General features: G+C 28.9%; 1 protein-coding gene across 1 annotated transcript in view; it reads right to left on the bottom strand.

The window, feature by feature from the left end:
• Positions 1–25,107, bottom strand: part of LOC143190373 (tachykinin-like peptides receptor 86C) — a 209,139-nt gene that overhangs the window by 153,500 nt on the left and 30,532 nt on the right. The window contains exons 2-4 of the mRNA XM_076394618.1: positions 14,906–15,017; positions 9,091–9,192; positions 8,900–9,034 (exon numbers count right to left, since the gene is read on the bottom strand). Coding sequence (XP_076250733.1) covers positions 8,900–9,034; positions 9,091–9,192; positions 14,906–15,017 — 349 coding nt within the window. The remainder of the gene's footprint in view (positions 1–8,899; positions 9,035–9,090; positions 9,193–14,905; positions 15,018–25,107) is intronic.

Below are 25,107 nucleotides of genomic sequence, written 5' to 3'. Positions count from 1 at the left end.
TATATAGATTTTCGCAAGTAGTTTTTTCAGGATCATAATATAAACATGAATCAATCCATTTTTAATTTTAAGAATTTCCATAAATTTGTTATCTGGTGAGCTCAGACTATCTAAGAAAAAATGTTCTTGCTTATATCATTGCATTACAGGTAATTGTAAAATTTAAGAAAATTTTTCTGGTATTAACTAAATTAAGTTTTGATGGTCTTAACTTCTAATCAATTTCAGGTTTCATTAGTAAATGCATTTGGTAACACTGCCGTGCCTCAATATCCCAGGTAATAAATACATTAATTTGTGCATCAGGTGTTAAAATGAAGCCCTTAATTAGGGAAGTTTTTTGTTCTCATGTTGGACCCAACGCAAGGTAGAAAACAGTAGATTAACGAAAATTAAGCTATTTGTAATAGTGAGATTCCAGAATATTACATAAATTTACAGTTTGAAATAAGTAAATTTATTGACAGGAAAAATATGACAGTTACTCTTTTAAAGATTGAATAGTGTATAAATAAGTAAAGGACGATGGAATTTTGTTTAAAAATGTAAGTAAAGAAATTATTCTATTATCGAATAGGCAATATATATTTTAGATGAAAAATATGTATAAAAGATAAAAATTATATTAATACATAAATAAAGTAAAGAAAATATGCGGATAAAGCCAAACTAACTGCATAACTTGCCTAGGTGGAACACATGGGATAAATAGAAGAAATTATGAATTATTAACAGTAATTTGGAAAATATTTTAAAGTGCTGATAAATATGAAAACGTATAACGATTAATTCAATAAAATAAGTAACTATGTTACACTTTACTCTTTGAACTTCTTATCAATTATTTTATTTATTTACTTTATAGACCTAAGTTTTGGGATCTCAATAGTTCATTTAAAATTATATATACATTACATTAATATAATTAATATATTGTATAACTGTACCTAGTTGTGTTCCTTGTTGTTTTAATTAATATACATATATATTACTTAATTTAATATTTCATATTTTTATTAATATATACTTATATTTGATGGTCGGAAGTTGTTGCAGTTTTGAAAATAATCGCACTCATGATACTTTTGTTATAAAGCTCGGTGATGTAGTACTTCAAACTTATTAATACTTTGTTCATTATTGAGACTTAATGAAAATTAATTAAAAGTTTTTATTGAGATGCGGGAGAGAAAACAAGGTTGTAAATTAAATACATTTTATTTTCTCTCTTAGTAAATTAATTCCCAAAGACCAGTTATTTAATTGATAATAATGAATACATGTATATACATTTAAAAAATATTAATTAATACGTCATGGGAAAAGGATTATGATTCAATTCGCATGGACTTACTATTAATGAAAAGTGTAGATTGGCCAATGTTGACAGGAATTCTATGCTTTCAGTAATACTTCAATTAATACAATAATTTCTTCAATTAATGCTCAATCAATTCTTTCTTCTTCATTCTATTCTATAGTATCTTTTTCTCCATACAATTTAACAACTCTCGTTATCCGAAACATTCGACAACGAGCCAATGGGAATCATCCTTGTTGAACACGTCTGTTCTGTTTACTTGGTATCTTTTTGCCTGTCTATATTTACCAGACTTTCAGTATACTGCCAACGTTATGTTTTTTATCAGGTCATAATCCTTTTCCATGTCATATATATTAAAAACAGTTAAAGTCTAATAAATTAGACCCTCTAACAATAGAACCGAAAGAATTCTACATTTAGCGTAACTTACATTTTACAGGGCTGTCCCAACCATTCATAATAAATTTGTGTCGCAACAGTTTTAATTAAATGCCTATTAAAAAGGGGTAATGAGTGTTAGTTTTGAGATATTTGCATATTATTTATTATTAGTATTTTAATATGCAGACTGTAATTAATGTATATATATCAAATATATTTCTGCTCTTATATTCAACATATTGTAAATAGAAATGATTAATACTAAGATATGAGAGAAACATAAGTGATTTTATAAATTGTGGTCGAATTTCCACCACAAGGTGATCACTAGTTATAGTTTTTATGCATAGAAATAAGATGCATCTATATTATGCCTACATCAAAGATTAAATAAAGTTTCTTTTAAATTGAATTTATCTTATCTTATGTTAAGGTGCCTCCGTCGAAAGTTAAGTGACGGTGAATTAACCATAAATTAACATGGGGATAAAATTAATAATAAATTTCAAATCAGGCTTACTTTAATCTTACTACTGGTCTTTTGTCTACATTAATATTCGAATAGATATCCCTTATCTGACAACTATATAAGAATAACCTTGTTAAATGTTTATGATTGATCTTCCTCTTATACTCACTTTTTATATTAAATAAAATTTATGCGTAACAAAAAATATCAAACTAAAAAAATTGGTTTAAGAGATCCTCCCAAAGCCATTCCAATAAGAAAAGGGTATCCGTTTTTTTTAAATTATGTATAAAAAAATTTATGAATATAATAAGGTGATAATATTTTGATATTGTAACTGATTAATTGGTTATATTAGGTAATTATTGTGTTCCGCGCAATAATAGTAATAACAAATATAGTTGCGTATTAAGGTAAATAAATATGTTTACCTATTATATTTTTCTTCAACCTATATAAGAAAACTTACGGAAAAAAAGTTCTAAATACAAGTTTTCCGTCGACCAGAACAAAGGATTTATTACAGTTCCGAAACTTTTTTACCGATGTCTTATATTTTACATTGAGTAGTTAGATAGCAGCTTTTTTTTCTGTTCTTTTTTTTTTCAATTACGAAACAAGCCTTATTTTCATTGTCCGAGATAATAAAATTTATTTCCATTTAATATATGTGATATTTCAAGTTAAATATATTTTATAAAAATTTGATCGAGCATACGGAATGTTAAGAGGATTATCTGTTTTATATTCGGCAGAATATTCTCATATTTCTGCCGTCGACTTTTACGTTTGATCTATGATCTGACATTAAAAATGCAGCTCTCGAAATATGTTTCCTATTTAAAGGGAAAACAAAGCAGGCAAATATTTGTTACAGTATATCCCTATATTGAGTATAATAATGTTTTTGGTCACTATTGCTTCTCGTATAATTCTCATTGATTTTTGAAACTTCTATTGTTTTCGTGTTGTTCAAATCATTCCTACGCGAAGCAATTCTTGCATATTACCGGTTGCCTTGCAATCATCCTTCCGTATGTTTATACTTCCGATCGTTCACTCGTAATTCTGGGGATTGGTTAGGAAGGTTTTGCTTTTCTCAGTTTCTTCCGTCTTGAATGTTGTATCTCCGTTGTGTTTCTCTAAGGATTCTGCTGATCTTGCCTATGGTGTCTTCTTTTTTTTTGGGCGTGGTCTTTGCGTCCTTTTTATTTATTTCTGTGGTTAACTATTCTGAGGTGGTATTTTCGTATTTTATCGTATTTTAGTAATTACATTTTGAAAAAAAAATTGACGTTTGAAATAGTAAAATTTTAAATGCGCACTAAAGCTCTCCAAATCTGCGCGTGACATAGATATTTTCATTGCACTGGACGGTATGTATGTGTACAGGTCTTATTATTATATTATATTATATTATTATTTATTATATGAAGTCAGAATATATTTCTACAAGATTCTAATGCCAATTAGACAGAAGAATTGACTTCTAACCGAACTCACTGAACATTCACTGCTGTTCATTACTGATTATATAGACACAAAATACAAAGAAAAAGATTAATTAAATAGGGCTTTAACAATTGTCAAATAAAATCCTATTATGGTTAGATTAAGAAGAACCAATATATTTTGTTTCTTGTAAATCAAATAGTTCGATGGGCTATATTTCACCAGGTTAAGGGTTAGTAATACTTAATATTTGTAATGATATTTCATTGAACAATGTCATTTTTTAAGTTTTTACTGCCTGGTATGTGTATTGTAGCAAATAGAAATTTCAAACATTTCGAACAATACTTACATAAGGACAATGTATGAACCAAATGTCATTGAAATCAAGTCAAGTAAAATAAACTAAGCAGAGATCTACCTTAAGAACCAATAGGAAAACTTTATGTCATATGTTGAAGCATGTCTAAACACTGATTTTGTAAAGTACTTGATGAAGTATTGTAGTTTCGAAAGCTTATAAGATTGTTAGGCTATTACTAAAACGAAATTCAAAATTATTGTACCACATTTGATGGTTAGTTCGCCCGGAATGCTCACTAACTTCATTTCTATAGAAGTTATAGTATTATTTTTAAAATTATTATTTCAGTACAATCACACAGTACAGTCTTTATCGATGAATCCATAGTTCAATATTTTCAATTATCTTTTCTTCCCATTGGTATCGATATTTTTTCGATATCCCTAATAGAGACACAGTCCGGGTTAATATCATAACTGCATTAAAAGATCTCAACTACGGCTTCAAACAAAGAAATCTATTCTACATGTAAGTTTTTTAGACTAAGTTGCCTAAAAATAATTTTTGTTTTTTTATGTCTCAAAGTAAATTTATGTATATAAAATAAAAGACAAGGTGAAGAACTTTTTATCGAGATATTAAAGATGTGTGCAGCCTGTCCTATGTTTAAATATCTTCTCATTGTTTGCTTCAATTGTAATATTTGATGATAGTGGATAGTGCATTAATCGTTCCAAACTTTTAATGATTAAACCGTTTTAATGATTAACCCATTTTTGTCATCCGTAATAAACTACGATTCACAAAAATTTAAACTTTATCCATTCACTTTGTTACGCTTAATTCTTGTGGAACTCAAATTTGAATAATAATTGAGAATTAATAGAGCTTCTTTTAGTATTCGGGTACCCAAATAATTCAAAATTGTTTTATAACAGGTAAGAAAGTGGCGTCTTTGAAAACTAAATATCGAAATTACCAGAACGATTTTGAGCGAGCCGATTCTAACATTGAATTTTACTTAACTCATTACACAAACATCGTGCAACTTTTGATGAACCTGTGCTGCACCGCTTCTCTTTCAAATTCAAAATATGATAAAAATGATTTAGAATGATTCCTATATCTATAAATTACTTTTTCCCGAGCAAATATACTTCAATATTCGTTTATAATTTACATGTTTTGAATGACTTTGTCGTAGATTGTTGAATTCTGAATATATTATAATGATTGCAGTAAGTTGCGTCACTTATTATAATTCTCCCAACATTAATTTACAGGAAAGCATTAAATTATAGATATTTTCATGAACGTATTTATTCCAAAACTATTAGTAACTTATTTCACTAAAATGCTGAATATGATAACACATACTCTTATACTAAACTATAATTCCGACTATGAAATAAGGATACCTTCGAATTACAATAATAGGATGAACGTAGTTTCATCAAGAAACATTGGGAGATTATCCTGAAGTTGATTTACAGCGTTTGCCAAACTACATTACAAAGAAAGAGCGTCAAAACCAACGAGGAAATTAAGACGTCGTCATTATCTGACATGCCCTTCAGAAGATATATTTTGTACTTATAAAACAAATGAACTCCGGCTTCGAGTATGGATATAACATTAAGCAAGGAACTTTATGTAGATGATTTATGGTCTGAGCAGACACAAGAGCCAAAACGAGGGAATATAAAAACCAAGAAGATTGTAACTAATATATGACGTATTAAAAATAGCTTAGATTACTAGGGATTTTAAAGAATGGAACGAATTTTCTAAATCCTTGGAATTTAGTAGGGATATTGCGGGAAGGTAAGAGCAATATTAATGAAATTTAGAAAGGTATTCTAAGGATTAGGTAACTTTTTTTACCAATTAAGAAGTAATTAACATATTTTCTCTAGAATACTACAATTTACTAAATATTCTGACAAGAAGGAAATACATTAATTATTCAATCTATATTGATTTACTATCAATCATAAAGTAATTACATGTAGAAAAACTTATATGTTCCTATAAATTTTTTATCGGTTTCCGATAAAATAATATAATAGCGCTGTAAAAATGTTTATCGAACTATTTTTCTAGAAAGTAAAATATCACAAATAAAGAAATCTATTCTATGTATTAATTTTTTATGTTGGGTTAAAAAAAAGCAAGCAAAATTTTATGTCTTTCAATGCCAATTTATTCATATTTCATTTATTAATCACTTATATGTGTACCCTTTCGATTTTAAAAAAAAAACGTAATTTGGCCCCTGTTTTTTAGATACCTATTGGAGAAACTGTTCGAAGTGATTTTCACAAACCTGTGTTGAGTTTCTCATCATTAGCAGAGAAAGAAATCCATTAAGAAACTGGAATAAATTGTACTCGGACGGAGATATACAGAGGATTCATTTGATCTTTTTTGGGAATTTTTTTGGATATATTTGACATTTGAAATCTTACAGGCGTAGGATATAGCTATGTTAGCCGACCTTATGAACCTGAATACTTTTAAAATTTAATCCACCATATGATATTAAGTATCCAGCTCCTATTTGTCAATTGAAAAAGAATAGTTATTTGTTCGTATATACAATAAGCAATACAAATGAGACATAACCTTATATGTTATCGACGGTGTTATTTACCTCTTATTACCTTTATGAGACAGGTTAAACATTAGGAAGCCAAAACAAAGAGCAAATACTTCAAGGTATCAAGGTTATCATGACAGAACCAGCAGATATAGTTTCAATATTGGTAATCTATTCTCACTATTTTTTTTCTGCCTTTTGAACGAAAACGAACAACTTGTTAGGAATTTTCAGATTTATTTCATTGAGAAACTGCACACTATCATTATACATTAGAAAATAAAAGTATAATTCAAACTTATTAGAATAATGTATCAATATGCTGAAACAACTTAAAATCCTTTCGTTTTACAGAAAAACATATATTCCGAGTAATTCCAATACGTAATAATTGTCATGAAGTAGTTAGGTGTATAGACGAATGAAATGAATAATGAAATTCGATAAACTCCATATAATTACCGTACAATAGATAGACAAATTTCTATTAATAGTTTTTGAGTTCATCGGCTAGAAGTAAATATGATAGAAGAATTTTATATATTATTTTATGGATTATTTAGGATTGGCTATTTATGGCTTTAAGGAAAACAATTTGATATTGTTAAAGCTTCTTTGGCGATCTACTTAAAATCTCTAGCGAAATTATTACTGATGCCTAGAAATAATTCTGTTAGTCCATAACATTTGACCGGTACCCAATATGCCTCTAAATAATAATGACGTATCATTATAGTTTTGTATATAGTTAAGATAAAGAGGAACAAGATGTAAAATCCAAAAACAACATATCTTCATCATTACTAGTCTTTGTTATAATATATTAATTTTTCAATGTGTTTCTCAGTTAAATATTATGTACAGTGGTAATTGTAATTCGTCGTGTGACCAAATACATACAGTGTTTTATGTAATAATGTACTGTTAATAGCTGTCTTGAAACGGTATTTCTCTTCAGCAAGTATTAGCCATTCACTAGTTATGATGGTTGCTCTGATACTACTATTTTTTACCATTAGTGACCGCCCAGTGGTATACATTTGACAACAGTTTATTAAGTTAGTTATGTTATTATTATAATTAATTGTCTTATTATAGTATAAATATCACATGACATCACATCACAAAGATAGAATATCTAGGACAATGTAAATTCTTATTTCTCTATCACTTTAATCCATGTTTTTGTAATTATTGACCGCAGATAGTTTTGCACTTGCTCTAACTTTGGGAATCTACACTTTTTATCTGCTGTCTAACTGTTAAGACTCACCAAAGCAGGCGGTGCGTCAATTGTTATGCATGAAATTCAGTTGAATCGAAAATCTTGATATTAAAACAGTTTTTTTTTCAAAAAGTATATAAATCCTAATAATTTTGATATGACAAATAACTTACAAATCCACATAATATATGAATTGATATAAACCAGACTTTTTACTAAAGTTACTTAATTTACTAAACGTATTCTCCAGTTGTTGTTCCTAATAATTCATGGGCAGAAATAATTAAGAAATCAAATTACTTTAAGACCAGAGTCAGTTGAAATTATCTGTAGCGATCTTAATTTCTGTATAAAATAGAACATATTATTTTTGAAAGCGTCATCTTGTAATTGTCGGTTTAGAATTAAACGATTCAGAAGTAGTTATTTTGATGTTAATGTCAACCAACGGTCTGTGGTCCTGTCTCAAGATAATTGTAAAACATTGAACTAAATCTCAACTTAAATTCTCAGAAGTTTCAGATAGTTTAGCAGATAATAAAATAACTGCTTCCAGAATTTTATATACGGCAGACAGTTTCAAAAGGAGTTCTTAACAACATTCATTGCTTGTATAGTTATTTAAAAAAAATCTGTGGCGTATTGTGATTGGCGATGAAAAGTGGATCTACTATTCTACAATTCCTAGTTCAAAAAGTCAAGAGTTCGTAGTATATATATAATATATAGATACCGAATCGGAATATTTTTGAGAAATAACTGTTGACGAATGAACTGTTGCAGCTCTAAGTTCTGTCCACGCAGCGTATCCACTTGGCATACAGTTCAAAATAGTTTGGTTTGGTCATGGCACCGCTTGGTAACGTACTTCGACACGGTACCTCTATCTAGTTTGAAAGATAATGAAGAGCCTATATTATTAACCCATGGTATACATGGAAAGATGGATGGCTTTAAGTTTTATTTTATTTATTAATGACTTTAATATGTTAAACCAATGGTTTCACCAATATTTTCCGTTATAAAATTTATTAATAATTTATTAGATTTTCTGCAATCATTATAAATGTATCCAATTTTTTTAATTATATAAGTTTTTTAATACTAGAATAATTACGCCAATTTCTTACCAATATATTACGTACCTGTGTGATATTGTAGCTGAATATAAAAGACATGGTAACGCAAATATCATGCTGGCAGTCCAAATAAAGAAGATCGTTACAAGTGAAGATGTCTTGGACATTCTTGGTTGTAGAGGGTAAACGATGGCTAAGTATCTAAATTAATGAAAGGATAATGAAAGTGGGGAAAAGGAACTAGCAGAATAACTTACCTGTCACACGATATTCCTGTTAGTGTAAAGACACTTGCAGCAACTGTGGCATTAGCGATAAAATTGCTTATTGTACAATACATGGTTCCAAAAGGCCAATTCCTGTAAGAGCAAAATGTATATTTTTTAATTTCATATAGATCTTAAATAGTATTGTTATATTAAATATAAGGTCATATAGTTTTAACTTTAACTTAAGTGATAAATAAAATATATAATACTAAATTTTAAGCCATTAAACTTAAATCTCTTGGGTATATTTCTGAATACATTTCACAGCAAAATAGCCGGCTTCACACCTCTCTGCTCTTGTTTTAATTTAGAATTAATCTCGTCTTGTCCATAATATTATAATAGTTCACAAAATTATTTTACCTTTTTTTAAAGTCGTACTCGAATGTGTTTTTGTTCCATAGTTAATCTTTTAATTTATAAAATTTTTACTATGTTTTGGCACACAGATTCCGGTGACTTATACATTGTCTTTAATTAAGGCTATATTGAAAAATTTTTTTTGAAGGATGGTAAATATTATTAAGATGTGGTCGGAGTTTTAGTTCTATTATTGTCAAATAGATTGTAAGATACTCCATGAACTTAGAACAATAAGAGAAATTAAGCATTTCAAGTTGAAAACCATCTCAATGTTTTATAAATGATTCATTAGAAACAAATTCAGATAGACAGATTGTACTGATTTGTACATGTCTATCTAATCATAATTCCTGTTAGCGATTTTCTTACATACTTCTGTGGCGAAATCGATCTATTGGATTTAAAGTGTAACAAGTAGTTCTAAAAACGACGAAGTATGAAAAATTTACCAGGTCAATATGAAAACCAGACGAAGATGGACTTAGGAGAGAACGTTGCAACCGATTATTCAAATTGGCGAGATTTGGTAAAGAATATTGGAAGCCCTGCGTCACCAACAGCATAGTATTGGTTTTATTCTCCCTTAGCGCCGCTTATGAATTATGATGAAGTGAATATAAGGTTTGGTTATATATAGTCTCTATGTTTTTTTAACTGATCGTTACACTTTCCAATAAAGTCAATCCAAGACCAAACTGTTACTATCTGGAGCCTTTCTGTCGCTACTCGTATGGTTATCATATTATATCTATTACATTGTAAAGTATGTATCGGATAAAATAATTTCTATATCTGTATCTGATGTTAATTTACTGTGAACTACTGTTTTCCGTATTCCAAAATAGTTATTACAAAGAAGGTATTTGGTTGATTATATCAGTCTGTGATATGTTATTTTGATTCATTGCTGGTGGTCAGTTAGTTGTCAATATTTTGACCTTTCTTTTACTATTATAAATTTTATGTTTTAATATAGGCTATATCATGAATAATGTTGACTCAGCAGCATCAACGAATAGAGCCCTATCGCATACGTCTGATCTGAAAATACCCTTCAACTAATTATATCCACAATTATGTTGAAAGATAGCAGAGGGGCATCTAGGTCAATATCGACTTAAATCATAAATATATTCTAATGTGTAGATCCTTGTATAGTATTGATACGTATGTGTGTACTATCACTAAAGAATTGAAAAAAATTGTGATTTTACGTATGCATTTTGTGTAAAAAGTTAGTTTTAAGTACCAAGTGAAACTATAAAATGTGAATGAAAATCGAAAATATTGTATTGTTAATATTCATTGATATTATTCATTGATATATTCATACATATTAAAATAGCATTATAATAATATAAAGAAACGCGTGTCATATATCTTCGTCTAAATGTAAAATCAAAATGACGGTAACCAATAAAACTTCGTTATCAGTGCGAAAAGGTAATAACAGGGTACCAGGAAACAGGCAAAAAATGAATTTAAAAGAATGGATGCATCTTCCATAATATCCATCGCGGTTTTCGCGCGGATAAACGCACAAATATGATATAGTTTTGAGTGAGACACGAGAAAACACACATCACATTTACACGTCACATTTACGTTCTACTTTAAATCTTCATTTCGAAAAGTCGTATAAATTTTACGAGAACTCATAAAGAAAACACCTTATAAAAGGTGAGCCAGGAACAAGTCGCCAGAACGTTAAAATTTATCTGAAGAGCTGACATTTCTTTTCCAGAAGAATAAACTTTTTTTTATTATGTACTTCACTGGAGCTGTGCAGAATTGATTAGTAGTATCAACACTCATTTATATTAATGATGCGTGTCGTTTCTAGTGCAACACGTCGTAATTTAACTTCTTTGGAGGGCAAGAATGACGGGAACGGTTTGGTTTTATTGGTATTTAAACCAAATTTATTATGTATAATATGTATTACTAATACTTATGAACTCAAATTAAAATAAAAAATACGTGCGAATGATGTCAGTCTCAGCATATTTTAGTTACGTGAACCTTTTCGATATTTTAGCGATCGGACCAATATATCCATATATCGTGGGTTTTGCTTTACCCAGAGTATTTATTAACTTGATTGGGATGCTTTTCCTTGTTGGTCTTTACTCTCCCGCCTGCAGATAATCACAATTAGAAACAATTACAAGCATATATTTACAATCATGTCCCGGTAGAATTTGAACCTGCCAATAGGACTGTTCTGTCGCTTTTACTACTGCGTCTTGGTAGCCGCGCTCTATTTTAGCGACATACATTCACAATTCTACTTTTTATACGGATAACTATTTTATTGGGGTCTTTTTCATATTTATAATATAATTGTTATGTGTTAAGACTTAAAATGAAGGAATACAGAGCAACATGGAAACACATTAACATATTCCTGCTCAAAAAATGATAGCACACGAAAAGATTCTTGTGACATTTTGGAATCACCTTCGTACCTACCACACGGTACTTACTGCATTGATAAATCCATCAATAAATAAATCCTCTTCGAGGTCGATTTTAAAACTGCATCATACTTTATATACATTGTTTTTATCTGCAATCTCAATTACACATATTTCTCATCTTATTATTTATTATTTACTTAAATTGTACGTTATATGGTTGGTGTAATTTCAGAGTAATAAAACTTACAAGTCAAATTCAAGGACAGAATGGGGCGTGTAAGTTAGATAAAAAGACATTAAGTTTTTACTATCACATATAAACATACATCAAAAGCTCATAGAATATTGCATATTGTTTTAATTATTTTTTGCTTTAATGTTCCCTATTTTAGTTTCTCAAGCTGATCATTATCGGAAAACATCTCAGTAAGAATCTAAAACAATAAAGTTATGCAAAGCTTAAGTATTATAGATTTATTTTTATTAACATTGAGAATTGCTCTGAGATAACGACTATAAAACATTGATATCATCAAGTAATAAAAAAAATTGACACTTTTTCGGATATCGGTAAGTTATTATAAAAAGGGTAAATAAATTACTATCTATTATCTTTCTTTCGTTGCTTCCTTCGTTGTGATTATTTCATAGCATCAAATGGTTGTAAGTAAAACCAACTTTTATTGTTGTTTTATTAAGACGCCCTTATCAAGGAGTTATTAATTCAGTATCTTTTAGCGAAAGTTGTTAAGATCAATAAAAACCATTTGCCAGAGATACAAGTTCTTACGCGGGATAGACTGTGATTTACAGACGAATATGTATGTCCTTTTGAGTGTAATGTTATATAAATAAATTTCTTCATATAACAGATATATAAAGGTCCAGTAAAAATGCGGTTTATATAAGGTTCTCCAGTACGGATGACAGTGACTGATTCTATAAGTACTTAATCGAGAGTATATTTTTATATAAATAGTTTTTCTGACAAGCATATTGTCATGTATGGTATGAGGTTAAGCCACACAGATGCATCAGGTTGCGTACGTTTGTATTGAGTAAATCGCATATGCGGGATGTTTTACTTATTTTTACTTTAGTTTGATGAAAAATATTAAATCGATTTCATTATGTTCGTACTTTTTCGATGTTTTAAAAGTGGAAATTTTGACAGCAAAGGAAAAGAGAGGTCTGGACAACAACGAAAAATCGATTACGAGGGTTTGAACGCATTACTCGATGATATATCGATGAAAGGTGATCGCTATCAACTACAATTAATGCGCCTGAGCTGAATACTGCGCGAAAAACAGCAGGACTACGAGCAAAAACACAACAATATTATTCTTCAACATGGCAACGCTCGACAATATGTTGTAGAAAAGCATGCATGGTGAAAACATAATCTTAAACATTGAAATGGGAAGCACTACGGGTAGTGGGTGGGGATCCGACTTATTCTTCACACCTTGCTTCTTCTGAAATTTGAAGTTAACCGAAGGGCGCTGTAATTCTTCTTTCCAAATATCGATACAGTTTTTGCTTGTATATCTTTTTCGGCGTTCATGTCCGTTCTATTAAATCTTTACCACATCCCACAACAATTCGGTCTAATTGAATGTGCAATGATAGAGAAGAAGAGCTAATACTCTAATATATTTACTAATTAACAATTTGTAATGCTTCATTTTTTCATGGTATTTTAAAAACTTAGTTTATGTTATGCAAGCCATTCCTTAATTACATCTTTGCTGATCTAAAAGTTCCATTTAAGTTTTGCTAGACCTTCTCCTGGGTTATTTTTACACTATTTATATCCTATGTTGAATAACAGTGTACGAAGGGATAACTTATTCAATAATTTACTTACTTATTTTACTTTATTTACAATTACAAGGAGCTGCATACTCTAAACATTTCTGTGGATATTTTCTGGACTAACAGTTGTCTTTGAAGTATTTGTATTAAACTATGTTTATATTGGAAAAAACTACTCACTGTTTTTATAAATTCCATAAATTTAGTTTCGAATAGAACTAAGATCAAGGTATGCGACGCTTTCTTTTCGGTGAATCGAGGATTATATTGGTTTTAATTTTTGAGAGAATTTTGTACTAATTTTCAGTGCAGATGCAATATGACAAAAGTATTTCCACTGAAAACCGCAGCAACTTAATATTTACTAATATCAATTTTTATCTCTCTAATGCATTTTACTGGTAAGAAGAGACACCCATTACCTGATTTCTTTCCAAAGTAGTTGATTAAAGACGTAATCTGTTTCTGACTGACTATTTATTGGCTTCGGCATTTTCAATTGGAGTAATCACAAATATTGATCAACGATTTGAAATTTATCAAAACAAGCAAATCGCCAAAACAATTTCTAGACTCTTATGTTTCATATCACTAATGTTTTGAGGAATTTTGCAGACATTTGACAACTAGAAGAATTGTATTGGTTGATTTGGTTACATGTTCGGACACATCAGACAGCAGTGCGTCTTTTTTTAACTTGAATAGAATGAGAAGGGACATATTGTCTGAAATTAAAACGAAATTACAAACTACAATAGGCAATACTTTATACATATTGATGACCTGAGTTCGCTGCTATTTTGGATAGGCTATATAAAGACATTTTGAAAAATTCGCGCCGAGAACTGAAATATTTTCCTCACTCTTTTTGATGTAGTGTACTCTAACAGCAGTTCACTGAGATATTTGGGTATATTAAATTGTTTTAATACTTCTAAATAATTTTAACGTTTATTATTACAATATTTTAGTAATAATCATTAATTTATTTAAATATAGTTAATAAACTAAATTCCAATAATTAAAATATATACTAACATTTAAGCGGTTTTAAATTTAAATCTATATAATTGAATTATATCCAAACTAATATTAATAACTAATCCTTATATTATTTAATTATTGGAAAACTCTATTTATTTTAGTAGAATTAAACATCAATGTTTTAAAACATAATCATATAAAATAATTTAAATACCTACCTTTGAATCATGTATATAGAGTTGAATATACAGTTGAAAAGGGTCAGTAATAAATCTGCTGTACTTAGATTCACCAGGAAGTAATTTGTGACAGTTCTCATGCTTCTGTGGGCTGAAACAAATTGTTACATAAATTTTAATAACAAGAATAACTTAGAGATTATTAGTAATACATTGTAGCAAGGGGATAATGAGATATAAAATATATAAATATCATCAATTTTGGTATTTGGTTTTGTTTCCTCATTCGTCATTGACTTGCAGTTATTATTTAGCTGATTAAATCTTTTTTTTAATTAAAATCGTATATGTTATATGATAAAGTAATTTTGATTTTTTTTTAATAGATGGTCTTAAAGAAGCTGCATATCTCTCAGTAATATTGATCTAACTACATGGATATATTATTTTTCGTTAAATCAGTTAAATGTTTCCTCGAAAAACTTAGTTTCCAGAATATGTTTTTCATATTTGATATAGGAAAATATTTATATTGATAAATGCTTGAGTGAATGCTTGAGTTTTGGTTTGCTCGTTTTCATTCGAAAAAAAAAATCGAAACCAAACGTCGACCATAAAACAATTTTAGCTTATTTGCATAATACTAAAGTACATTCTAGGAAAAGCCTAGAATCAACCTTATAAAGAAACGGTTGCAAATATTGCAGTTTTGCTTTGTAACATTGCATTGTTGTGTTGGGAAGGTAGTGCTAAGTGTTTGATGAGTTTGAAAAGGATTTTTTATTCTGCTCTTGTACGAACCTTCCCAAAATGGTAAATTGTTTCTCTACCTTTTGCAACTAATGCGATTGAAACATGCGATTAACCAATCAGAATTCATCTGCAGATTGTCTGTTAATTTATAGAACCATATATATTTTAGTTCCTGTTGGTTTTTAGTGCTTTTAATCAGTTTTTAGGTGAGAAATATGTGTGAAAGGTAAAGACTATATGAATATATAATTCAAGTAATAAAAATATGTTGCAGTTGCAATGAAACTAACTACATACCTTGTATAGATGTAACGCGTAACACAAATAGAACAAATTATGAATTATTGAGAGTAGTTTTCCTACATTTTAAATCATTGATACATATATGAGTGTTTACTGATTAATGTAATAAAATATGTTACTATATGGCATATTATTCTTTGAACCTAATTTTTGAAAAGTCAACAGTTCATTTAATTTTTGTAAATAAATTCTTTAATATACATTTATGAATTGTAAAAAATAAATAACCTAATATGTTATTGTTTTACTATACATGCTAAAGTGAAATCAATTTCAAGGTTGTTTTACTCATATATTTGCTGTTTTAATATACACACATGTATTACTTCCTTTACTATTCTATATTTATGTTTATAACATAAAGGTAACCAAATCATATATACTTATATTTGATGGTCTGAAACTATGATATTACTGAAAATAATCTTACAATACTTTTGTTATAATATTCAGTGGTATAGTAATTTTATCTTGTCAATACTTTGTTTTTTTCTACAGATATATATTACTTTAATCTATATTACATATCAAATATATTTCTGATCTTTTGTTGAAAATATTATCAGTATAACATATTATGTATCGAAGGATAACATACAATTTTTATTTATTCTGTTATTATTCTATTTACTATATTATTTGTGTAGTCGAATTTCCACCACTGTGCGATCATTAGCATAAATAAATTCACTTTGAAAAACATGAAAGAAGCGAAATTAACTTTCCTTGATACTGTATTATTATGCTACATTATTATTTTTTTTTTTCGATAATTTTTATATAAAGCTAAAAAATTATTTGTCAGTTTTACCAAAACCACCTATAAAATGGAGTGAAAAAAGCCGAAACAGATTTAATCTCCAGACATTGCTGGGATGTAAAGAACGAACAAAAGAAAATTCCCTCGAATCGATCCTGAGTTAAAGCAGGAGTGTAAACGTCGGACTAATCAATGAACATTGGCTCTCATTTGGTATTCAGATCATGGCCGATAAAAATGTACCTGGAGGCATATTTAGTTCTTAGTATTCTGCAAATAGTTTGCACAAGCTGCATTATTCGGCACGAATTCTTAGTATTTCCTTACGACATTCTCTAGTTCCAGTTGAATGCAAATTAACCGAGAAACTAACTTTAATTAGCATGTTCTATCACCGAGAAACACTTGTTTCTAGATACAAGTTTTCTTTAACACTTATTGTATCTGAAACAATTTTTATATGTTATTAAGGTAATAATATAACTCGTTTGGCAATATTATCCATACATCTTTAAACTGTTTCACAAAAATATTTCTTTTAAAAGCAGACGTAGAGTTTCGTGAAGCTTTTAATAAGAAATAAACTCTTGTAAAAGTAGATAAATTTTAAGAACTTCTTAGGTTTATGCTATATAAACATAAATATTGTTAATTATAAGTCTGTAATCAAAGAATATTACACTTTTTCGAGAGATACAAAGATTCAGTTCCTTTAAGACATGTTTTCAATGTTGTTAAAATTTAATTTTACTTATAATATCTTATATAAATTATATATGGCCTGTGGCAGCAGCTTGAATTACATGTCTAGATCAATGTCGTGATACCGATTATTACTAATAGTACAACCCTTAATCCATACCTAACAGTAACACCATGGAATTGTTCTTCTGCTATTATATGTGCGTTGACTCAGTCACATACGGGCAATTTCGAGATGATGAAAAAAATCGAATAAACCATGATCAAAATCAATTTATCAAAGCCATGAAACCCAATCAAATGATCAATGTTCAGTAATCCATTCATCGAACCAATTTCATTGCATGTGTTATCAGTCTGCAAACTGAATTATATCATATAAACATGGAAGTATATATCTTTAATTAGTTTGCACAGAACTGAGCTTCTTGATATTGACAGTTCATGGGCCCTGGACTTGATGCTTGGTGAATTTGGGGCACCAAAACTCTTAGGAACTGCGCTGATATTAACATTTGAGTTTCTACTTATCGGATGGCTAGTGTATTTAACACAATTTTTCTTTGAAATTGCGAAAGTTAAATCAGTATTCCCAGTTTATTTTGCACGGAATTTGCAGATTTTTTATTTTTTTCACTATGTTATAAATATTGTTCAATAATGAAAACATTTTAATCTTATATGCTAGTTTTTGTTAACTCTAATTGTTTAGTTGCTAAATTGGTTTTTTTTTGCAAACTTTGTGAATTTTGTGTAAATTTTAGACACCCTTTACATATGGAACGCTTCTATAGATAGCAGTGTGTAAGCCAACTTATTTTTACTTTATATAGGTTCGTGGCCATATAGAGAAGGAATTATTAAATAGATTTATAGTATTTAATTGTATGACATACCCTGTGTGATTATCGTTCAAATTCTTTCAGCATTAATTAGTAGTTCATTAAGTAACTAAAATCCCATAAAACTTATAGTTCATTTTTGAAGGTCTTACCATAGATAGTGTAACTTATAAATGTCAACGTATACTTCTGTAATTTTCTTTGTTATATCACTTTAATGCCATACACCATCTTACGTAAATGCTATTTAAGAGGATATATATAATAGTACGTAAATGAAGCGACATATATGGTTTTAGTGATATATGATATTATCAATATCAAGTGATGATCCATGGTAAAAGATAGATTTTATTTTATTTTTGAAGAATGACGCTTAGTAACACCACATGTCTTCTGGCATGGTATTTAATCATTTAACGTAATGAATTGTGGTTCTAAGTGAGATTATTAATCTTAGTTGGTGCAATAAAATATTTAAAAATATATTTTCTTTTATGTTATATTTTGTATAGGGAAATTAATGATTTTAAATATGGATAAAAGAATAAATAATTTCATATGTCCTTTGTTTTTAGTAGTCACTTTTTAGTAGTATTTAAAGCTTACCCAATGTTAGCAGGAAAAAAGGCAATTTGTCATCATTTCACGTTCTGTCAAGGGGATTATTTTGCCGGCGATTATCAGTGACCCCTTCTCAAGCATTATTTAGGTAAAAGTCAGCAATGTTTGCGCTTGATGCAATAATACATTTGTTAATAAAATAGTAGTTACAAATTATTCAATTTATTTGCTAAAATTATTATTAACTATTCCTGAGGATTCAGGTAATGGTATTGCATTAAAATTTGGATATAGTAATTAGCAATATCCTCGAGTTTCATGATTAGCAATTAACTATTTATAAAACTACATAGTGCACATATGCTAGATTTGAATTTTGATTATAAAATATTTACGGAATTCTGAGATCAATTGCAAGGAAAACAGTAATACAACAATTTCGTTTTTTCATATAAAGTGTTACTTTCGCAGTCATCAATAGATTGAAAAAGGATAGTTGTTTATGTTGTTTGTCACATATTTAAGGGTCTGTTTGGAAATGTATTAAGTGACAAAAAATCTTGAATACTGATTAAAACTACCGGTTACTATTATAAAACTGTGGTTATGATTTATAAAGTTTTAAACATTGAAGATAATATAAAGATTATTCGTACTGGCCATTTAAAAATTTGTCACAATCTATATTTCGTACATATGTAGGTATGATTGTCGATATAATAAAACATTAGAATACAGCGGATAATCTACTGGGTTACGTTACACCTGTGGAAAAGTAAAATTGACACAGTTGGTGACATCTCTAGATTCACGCTCATTAGTTTCTCGGGTGGGAAATTCTTGACCACCGTTCAAAAATATAATAATTGTTTCCAATTCACATCGTTTGGCGCAAAGCCTACAGCATTAGGTCATTTTCATGTTCATTTTCCGGTATTATACCAAGTAAGTTTTTGGTAACATTCAAATTTTTATCAGTAATAAGGCACCAAAATCTTAAATACTTAGAGATACTAGAAGAACAAATTTATCCTATTTCTTTATGTGAGGTGTGGTCTTATGAACATACGTAATTCAACGAATCAATTAGTTAATATATAAAGTTTTTATACTAGTTATTTGAAAGAAATATCACAAAGTAATACATATTAAGGTAATAATTAACGATTAATGTTATAAGATAAGTTACCTTATCAAAATTTTTTGTTTGAACTTATATATATGTATGAATATTATTAAAATTACCTAATTGTGCTCGTTAGTTGTTTTAATGGGTTTATTCATAGATTCTCTACTTTCACTTACAAACATGTATTACTTCATTTATTATTCCATTTTTGTGTTTATAATATAAAAGTAAAGAAAGATCATGCATACTTATATTTGATGCTTTCAAGTTGTTATTTTGAAAATAATATTACTTATGATACTTTGTTATAATATTCGATAGTATAGTAATTTAGACCTATCAAAACTTTATTTACTGAATACTGAAACTTATTGGAAATTATTATTATATATTTATTTATAATTATTTATCAGTTATTTATTATTCTAATTAATGTTATATACCAAATATATTTCTGATCTTATATTGAAAATACTGTGAAAACCAGTTTTAGTAACATATCATTTTTAAATTATTCTTTGCTCTGTTATAGTTAGTGTATAGTTAGTGTATTTAACAGTTTCTCTTTACAATTACCAAAGCTAAATCAATATTGCCATTTTATTATTTGTTGTATTTATATTTGTTATATTATTATTTGTATTTTCATTGTATTTTATATAATGTTCAACAATGAAAACTTTTTAATTTTGTATAGTGCCCTATTTTTGTTAACTCTTCTCGTTTAGTTGGCAAACTGTTTTTCTTTTTTCAACAATACAACAACAATAAGATCTTGTATAAATTTTAGCTAGCCTTACATACCTTATATATTAAGATATATTACTAAGATATTATAGAAAAGTTTTTAGAGATGGCAGTGTTTATATTTTGTTTTTAGTTTATATAGGTCCACGTCCAAGAAGAAGGTATTACTAAATAGGTTCATAGTAATTACGCTTTGTATGAACTGCCCTGTGTGATCCTAGTTCAATTGTTTTTGACATCTTGCTGAATATATTCCATTTTCAATAGTTGGATAAGTAATTCATTATGTATTTAGGAAGCCATAAAACTGAGAATTAATTTTTGAAGGACTTAACAAAATAGGGTGTAACTTTAGAGAAAAGTTGCAACATACGTACGTACGAATTTCACCGGATCATCTAGTTAATATAAAGTTTTTTGACTAATTATTTTAAAAATATATTACAAAGTATATGTGACTGAGTTAAATGTAATTTAAAATCTAAACCAATTTACAGATTGCACTTATTCTACTTTGGATTTTCCCGTTCATTTTCAAGTAATCTTACGGCGACAGCAATTTCGTTTGTCGAGAGATTTTCAATTATAGCACCCAGTGGCATTCATTCGAACCACATTATGATATAGCACGAAGGCCGAGTACATTTGTGTTCTATTTTTAGCCAGTATCTATCTAGATTATTTCAAAGTGTTTTTTTTTGTTTGTATTCATAGAATTTCATCCTACTTTCAGAATTTTTTTCTATCCACATTTAGTGTGCCGTTTTTTTCAATGGCAATTTTATTTCAATGACAATAGTGCTCACTATTATTCATAATCTAGCATATTTTTGTTGCGGGGACAAAGTTAAGTATTCTTCAAGACAATAGTTATGATGACAGTCAGAAATCAACAGTCATAAAAATATTCTATTTATATAATACGATAGGATTAAAGGATTTATGAAAATATCAAAATCGATCATTTATTTGTTAAAATATAACCGGAAAATACAGTAATTGGCTATGAAAACTTGAAACGCCAATCAGCGAATTACGTCAGTGTACAGTGACGGATACAATCGGGATGTTGGAAGCGGAAGCAATATCAATATATTTCCAAAATTATATACCACGCCCACACCAAGAAATATATTGGTTTGTTGGAAACCGTATATCTATTAACGTTTTAATAACTTCACGGTATACTGAATAATATTTTTATCGATATTAGTTATAGATACACCAAAAATCGATATTTTCTCATTCGTCATTTGTCTACTATCTATATACTGATGTCATAAGAACAGTGAAATTAAATATTCTTTGCATAATTATATTGAACAAATAAAGTTTTTTTGTATATCTTAGTCTGGTAGTATCTTAGGTTTATCTGGAATTGATCTAGTGTTTATCGTTAGCTAGGAACTAAGGTCCTCGGCAGCTTTAAGCCTACCTACCGACTGTCTAGTGACCAACTTAGAAATAATCCAATAAGAGATCCGGTCTTATCCAGCCTGGCTACTGGCGCAACTAGTATCATTCATGTCGGATTTTGCACTCTTGCCTAAGGCCAATCACAAATGTTAAATAATCACAAACATAAAGTATATCCACGCCCTGTCGAATTCGAACCTGTGACTATCGCAACTGCAGGAGGACCATTCTGTCACCTGACACAAAATCTTTTAACTGAACATTTATATTTCTGCAGAAATAATATATTTTAAAGAAATATTGAACACATTAGATGATTTTTCTAGAATTAAACATAATTCCAATTATCTTTTTGGTCAGCAGCTCGATTTCTTCGCAAGACGAATACTGCTATATATATTCAATTCAAAACTGTAATGACAGACGTGACCAACAAGTGTCAGAAGTTGTAAATTCGTTTTACAGTCAGACAATATTTTCCTTCTTATTTTATTCTATTTAAAAAGAGATAGAATGCCGTTAGCGCAGTTAGCAAAAGTTATCCGTTTGTCAAACGTCTGCAAAATTCTTCAAAATATTATAGTTACGGGTTATAAACCAGCAAACATTGTTTTAACGCTTTGTTTTAATAAATTTAAATTTGTACTGAATATTAATACGGACACGGTCACTAAAATATCTCAAAAAATAAAAAACAATATTATAACCTTAAATTCACCAAAAAGAAACCGTGTTTATGCGAAACAGGTGACGAATCAAGATCAGCTTGATGTTTCAGAGATCAAATATACGAAATGTATAAAAACAGTAAGTAGTTTTAGCATATTTAATCCAATTAAGTTCATATGGGTTATTGCAATATATGTTCGGGTCGAGAAGGATATTCAAACTAGAACTGTCTGGATTCATGGAAAGCGGCATTGTCGAAAATAACACCTTCGGATTGTGTGAGCTCGATCAGATACATTGAAGAAGAAATTAACAAATGGTAGAATCTTGAGCAAGTTTTTGATAGATTGGAAATAAACAGCTTAGTTATTAACTTGATTAGTTTTTCTGAAAGTGACAGTGATTGAGCAAAACTTAATGAATGATGGTTTATGATTCAATGGTGACAATTACCAAGACAGGGTGATGAAAAGGAAACAACTAAAGGAAACAATTAATATACTTTAATGGTAGGAAATTGTTTTATAAAATGTAAAATTTTTGCCAGCATGTGTGTTATTAAATATACATCAGAATATATATGAACATTTGGCTAACATGTATAAGGAGAGAAATAATACTAACTGTTTTGCAGATATGGCAAAAATCCATCCGAGAATCCATTAATGAGAAATATAGTAATATATAATACTATATGTAGTTCGATACATTGCATCGAAGGAAACAAGAACTAAGCGTAAAACATGAATATGCTCTCTAATGAAAGTAAAATATATTACTCAGATATACAATTGTTAATTAGGTGGATTAGGCCTTCGGGGGATACCACTACATAAAAGAAACGCACCTAGAACCCTCGTATGCTATTATGGAAAAAAGCCAATAAATTATTACGGCTGTATAATTAATTGTAGTTTTAAGTTCTTCGACAATATATGGATTAGACCTACTATAACCTTAAAATAAATTATAATACATAACATTTTTATTATCATTATTTTTTTTTATAAAATTTTGTTATATGTCAGAGCCAAAATGTACTAAAACTCAGAATTGCTGCGAAAACATTGCGACGTTTTAACAGGTCACCCATGTGACTACTGTTTTGAATCGACTATATTTTCTAGCGAAATGTTTTCAATGTTATTTTTTGAGAGATCGTCCAAACAAAATGTTTTAAAACTTAAAATATTATAAACCTGCCTATATGCTGTTTGGTAGATTGAGGCGGTTTTTACTTCAACGGATGATGCATTAATTATTATATATTTTTTTTCTTTTTCGTTTTAATATTTTCAAATATGTTTTCATCGGTTTTTCAACATGTGTTCGAGCGTTGTCATGAACACACTTTGAATTTGGTGTCAAAATCAGCACTTTCGAATCGAAGAAGTATGGTTGCCATAAGCTTCACACAGCATTCGATGGCCTTCAGCCCTCTTTTTATTCAAATTAAAATAAAAATTTAAATCATATCGGTACGGTAGTCAGACATTTTCAATCCACTAACATTTTTTTGTTTACACTGTCACGAATATACATAATGTAAATACATACTGTAAAGTGATACCTGTTATTGAGGCTCCAACCTATGGAGCCTTTAAGGTAATATATCCCAGCACATTGAATACCTATGATATTTCTTCTTTTTGGATACTATTTATAATCACGTAGTATATATTTTCTTCCTTTTTATAATTTTTGGTCGTCTAACTACAGCTACCGGGTAGATAAATATGATGTCTTTCAATATGAATCGACTTGAATCATTTATTTAATAATTCAATAACATGTTTCTTCTCTTTACGATTATGAAAATATTATATAAGAATTATATTGCCGACGAATTCAAAATTATTGATAATTCACTTAGTGAAGTTAGGTTTATACTACTTCTTTCTGAAATAAGTTTAGGGTTTAAGGTTAATGAAGGTTAATGATTGGTTTGTTATTGGGTATTTGTAATTAATATTAAGGACATCTCTACAATAATCAATTTGTTTATAATATTTACATATGGCATTATAATAAGTTCTATTTTGTGGGCTGGTCCTAGTATACCGTGGTATTTCCAAGCTTTAAAAGTTTAAGCATTAGAACTTTTGTTTTTTTACACCAAATATTTTGTTTGGCACCCAGAAATTACCACTTCTCAAATAATGCATTTGTCTTTGATTAATTCAATCATGTAGGCATTTTTAAATACATTTCCCGGAATTTACTCAGTTCAGTTTTTGCCTCGAATACTATCTTATGTTTGCTATAGGCTGAGACGATTTGTTATTTGAGATTTGAAAAGAGTCGATTGTAGCCACATTAAATGAGTATGGTGGCTGATAATTTTGGTGTGTTGTGG

The sequence above is a fragment of the Rhynchophorus ferrugineus genome, unplaced genomic scaffold (assembly GCF_030347505.1).
Source record: "Rhynchophorus ferrugineus isolate W39M unplaced genomic scaffold, kcgeb_rfMv2 rfM2, whole genome shotgun sequence".
In the NCBI taxonomy this organism is placed as follows: Eukaryota; Metazoa; Arthropoda; class Insecta; order Coleoptera; family Curculionidae; genus Rhynchophorus; species Rhynchophorus ferrugineus.
Note: the sequence above shows the minus strand (reverse complement) of the source record. Positions and strands in the feature narration are given on the sequence as shown.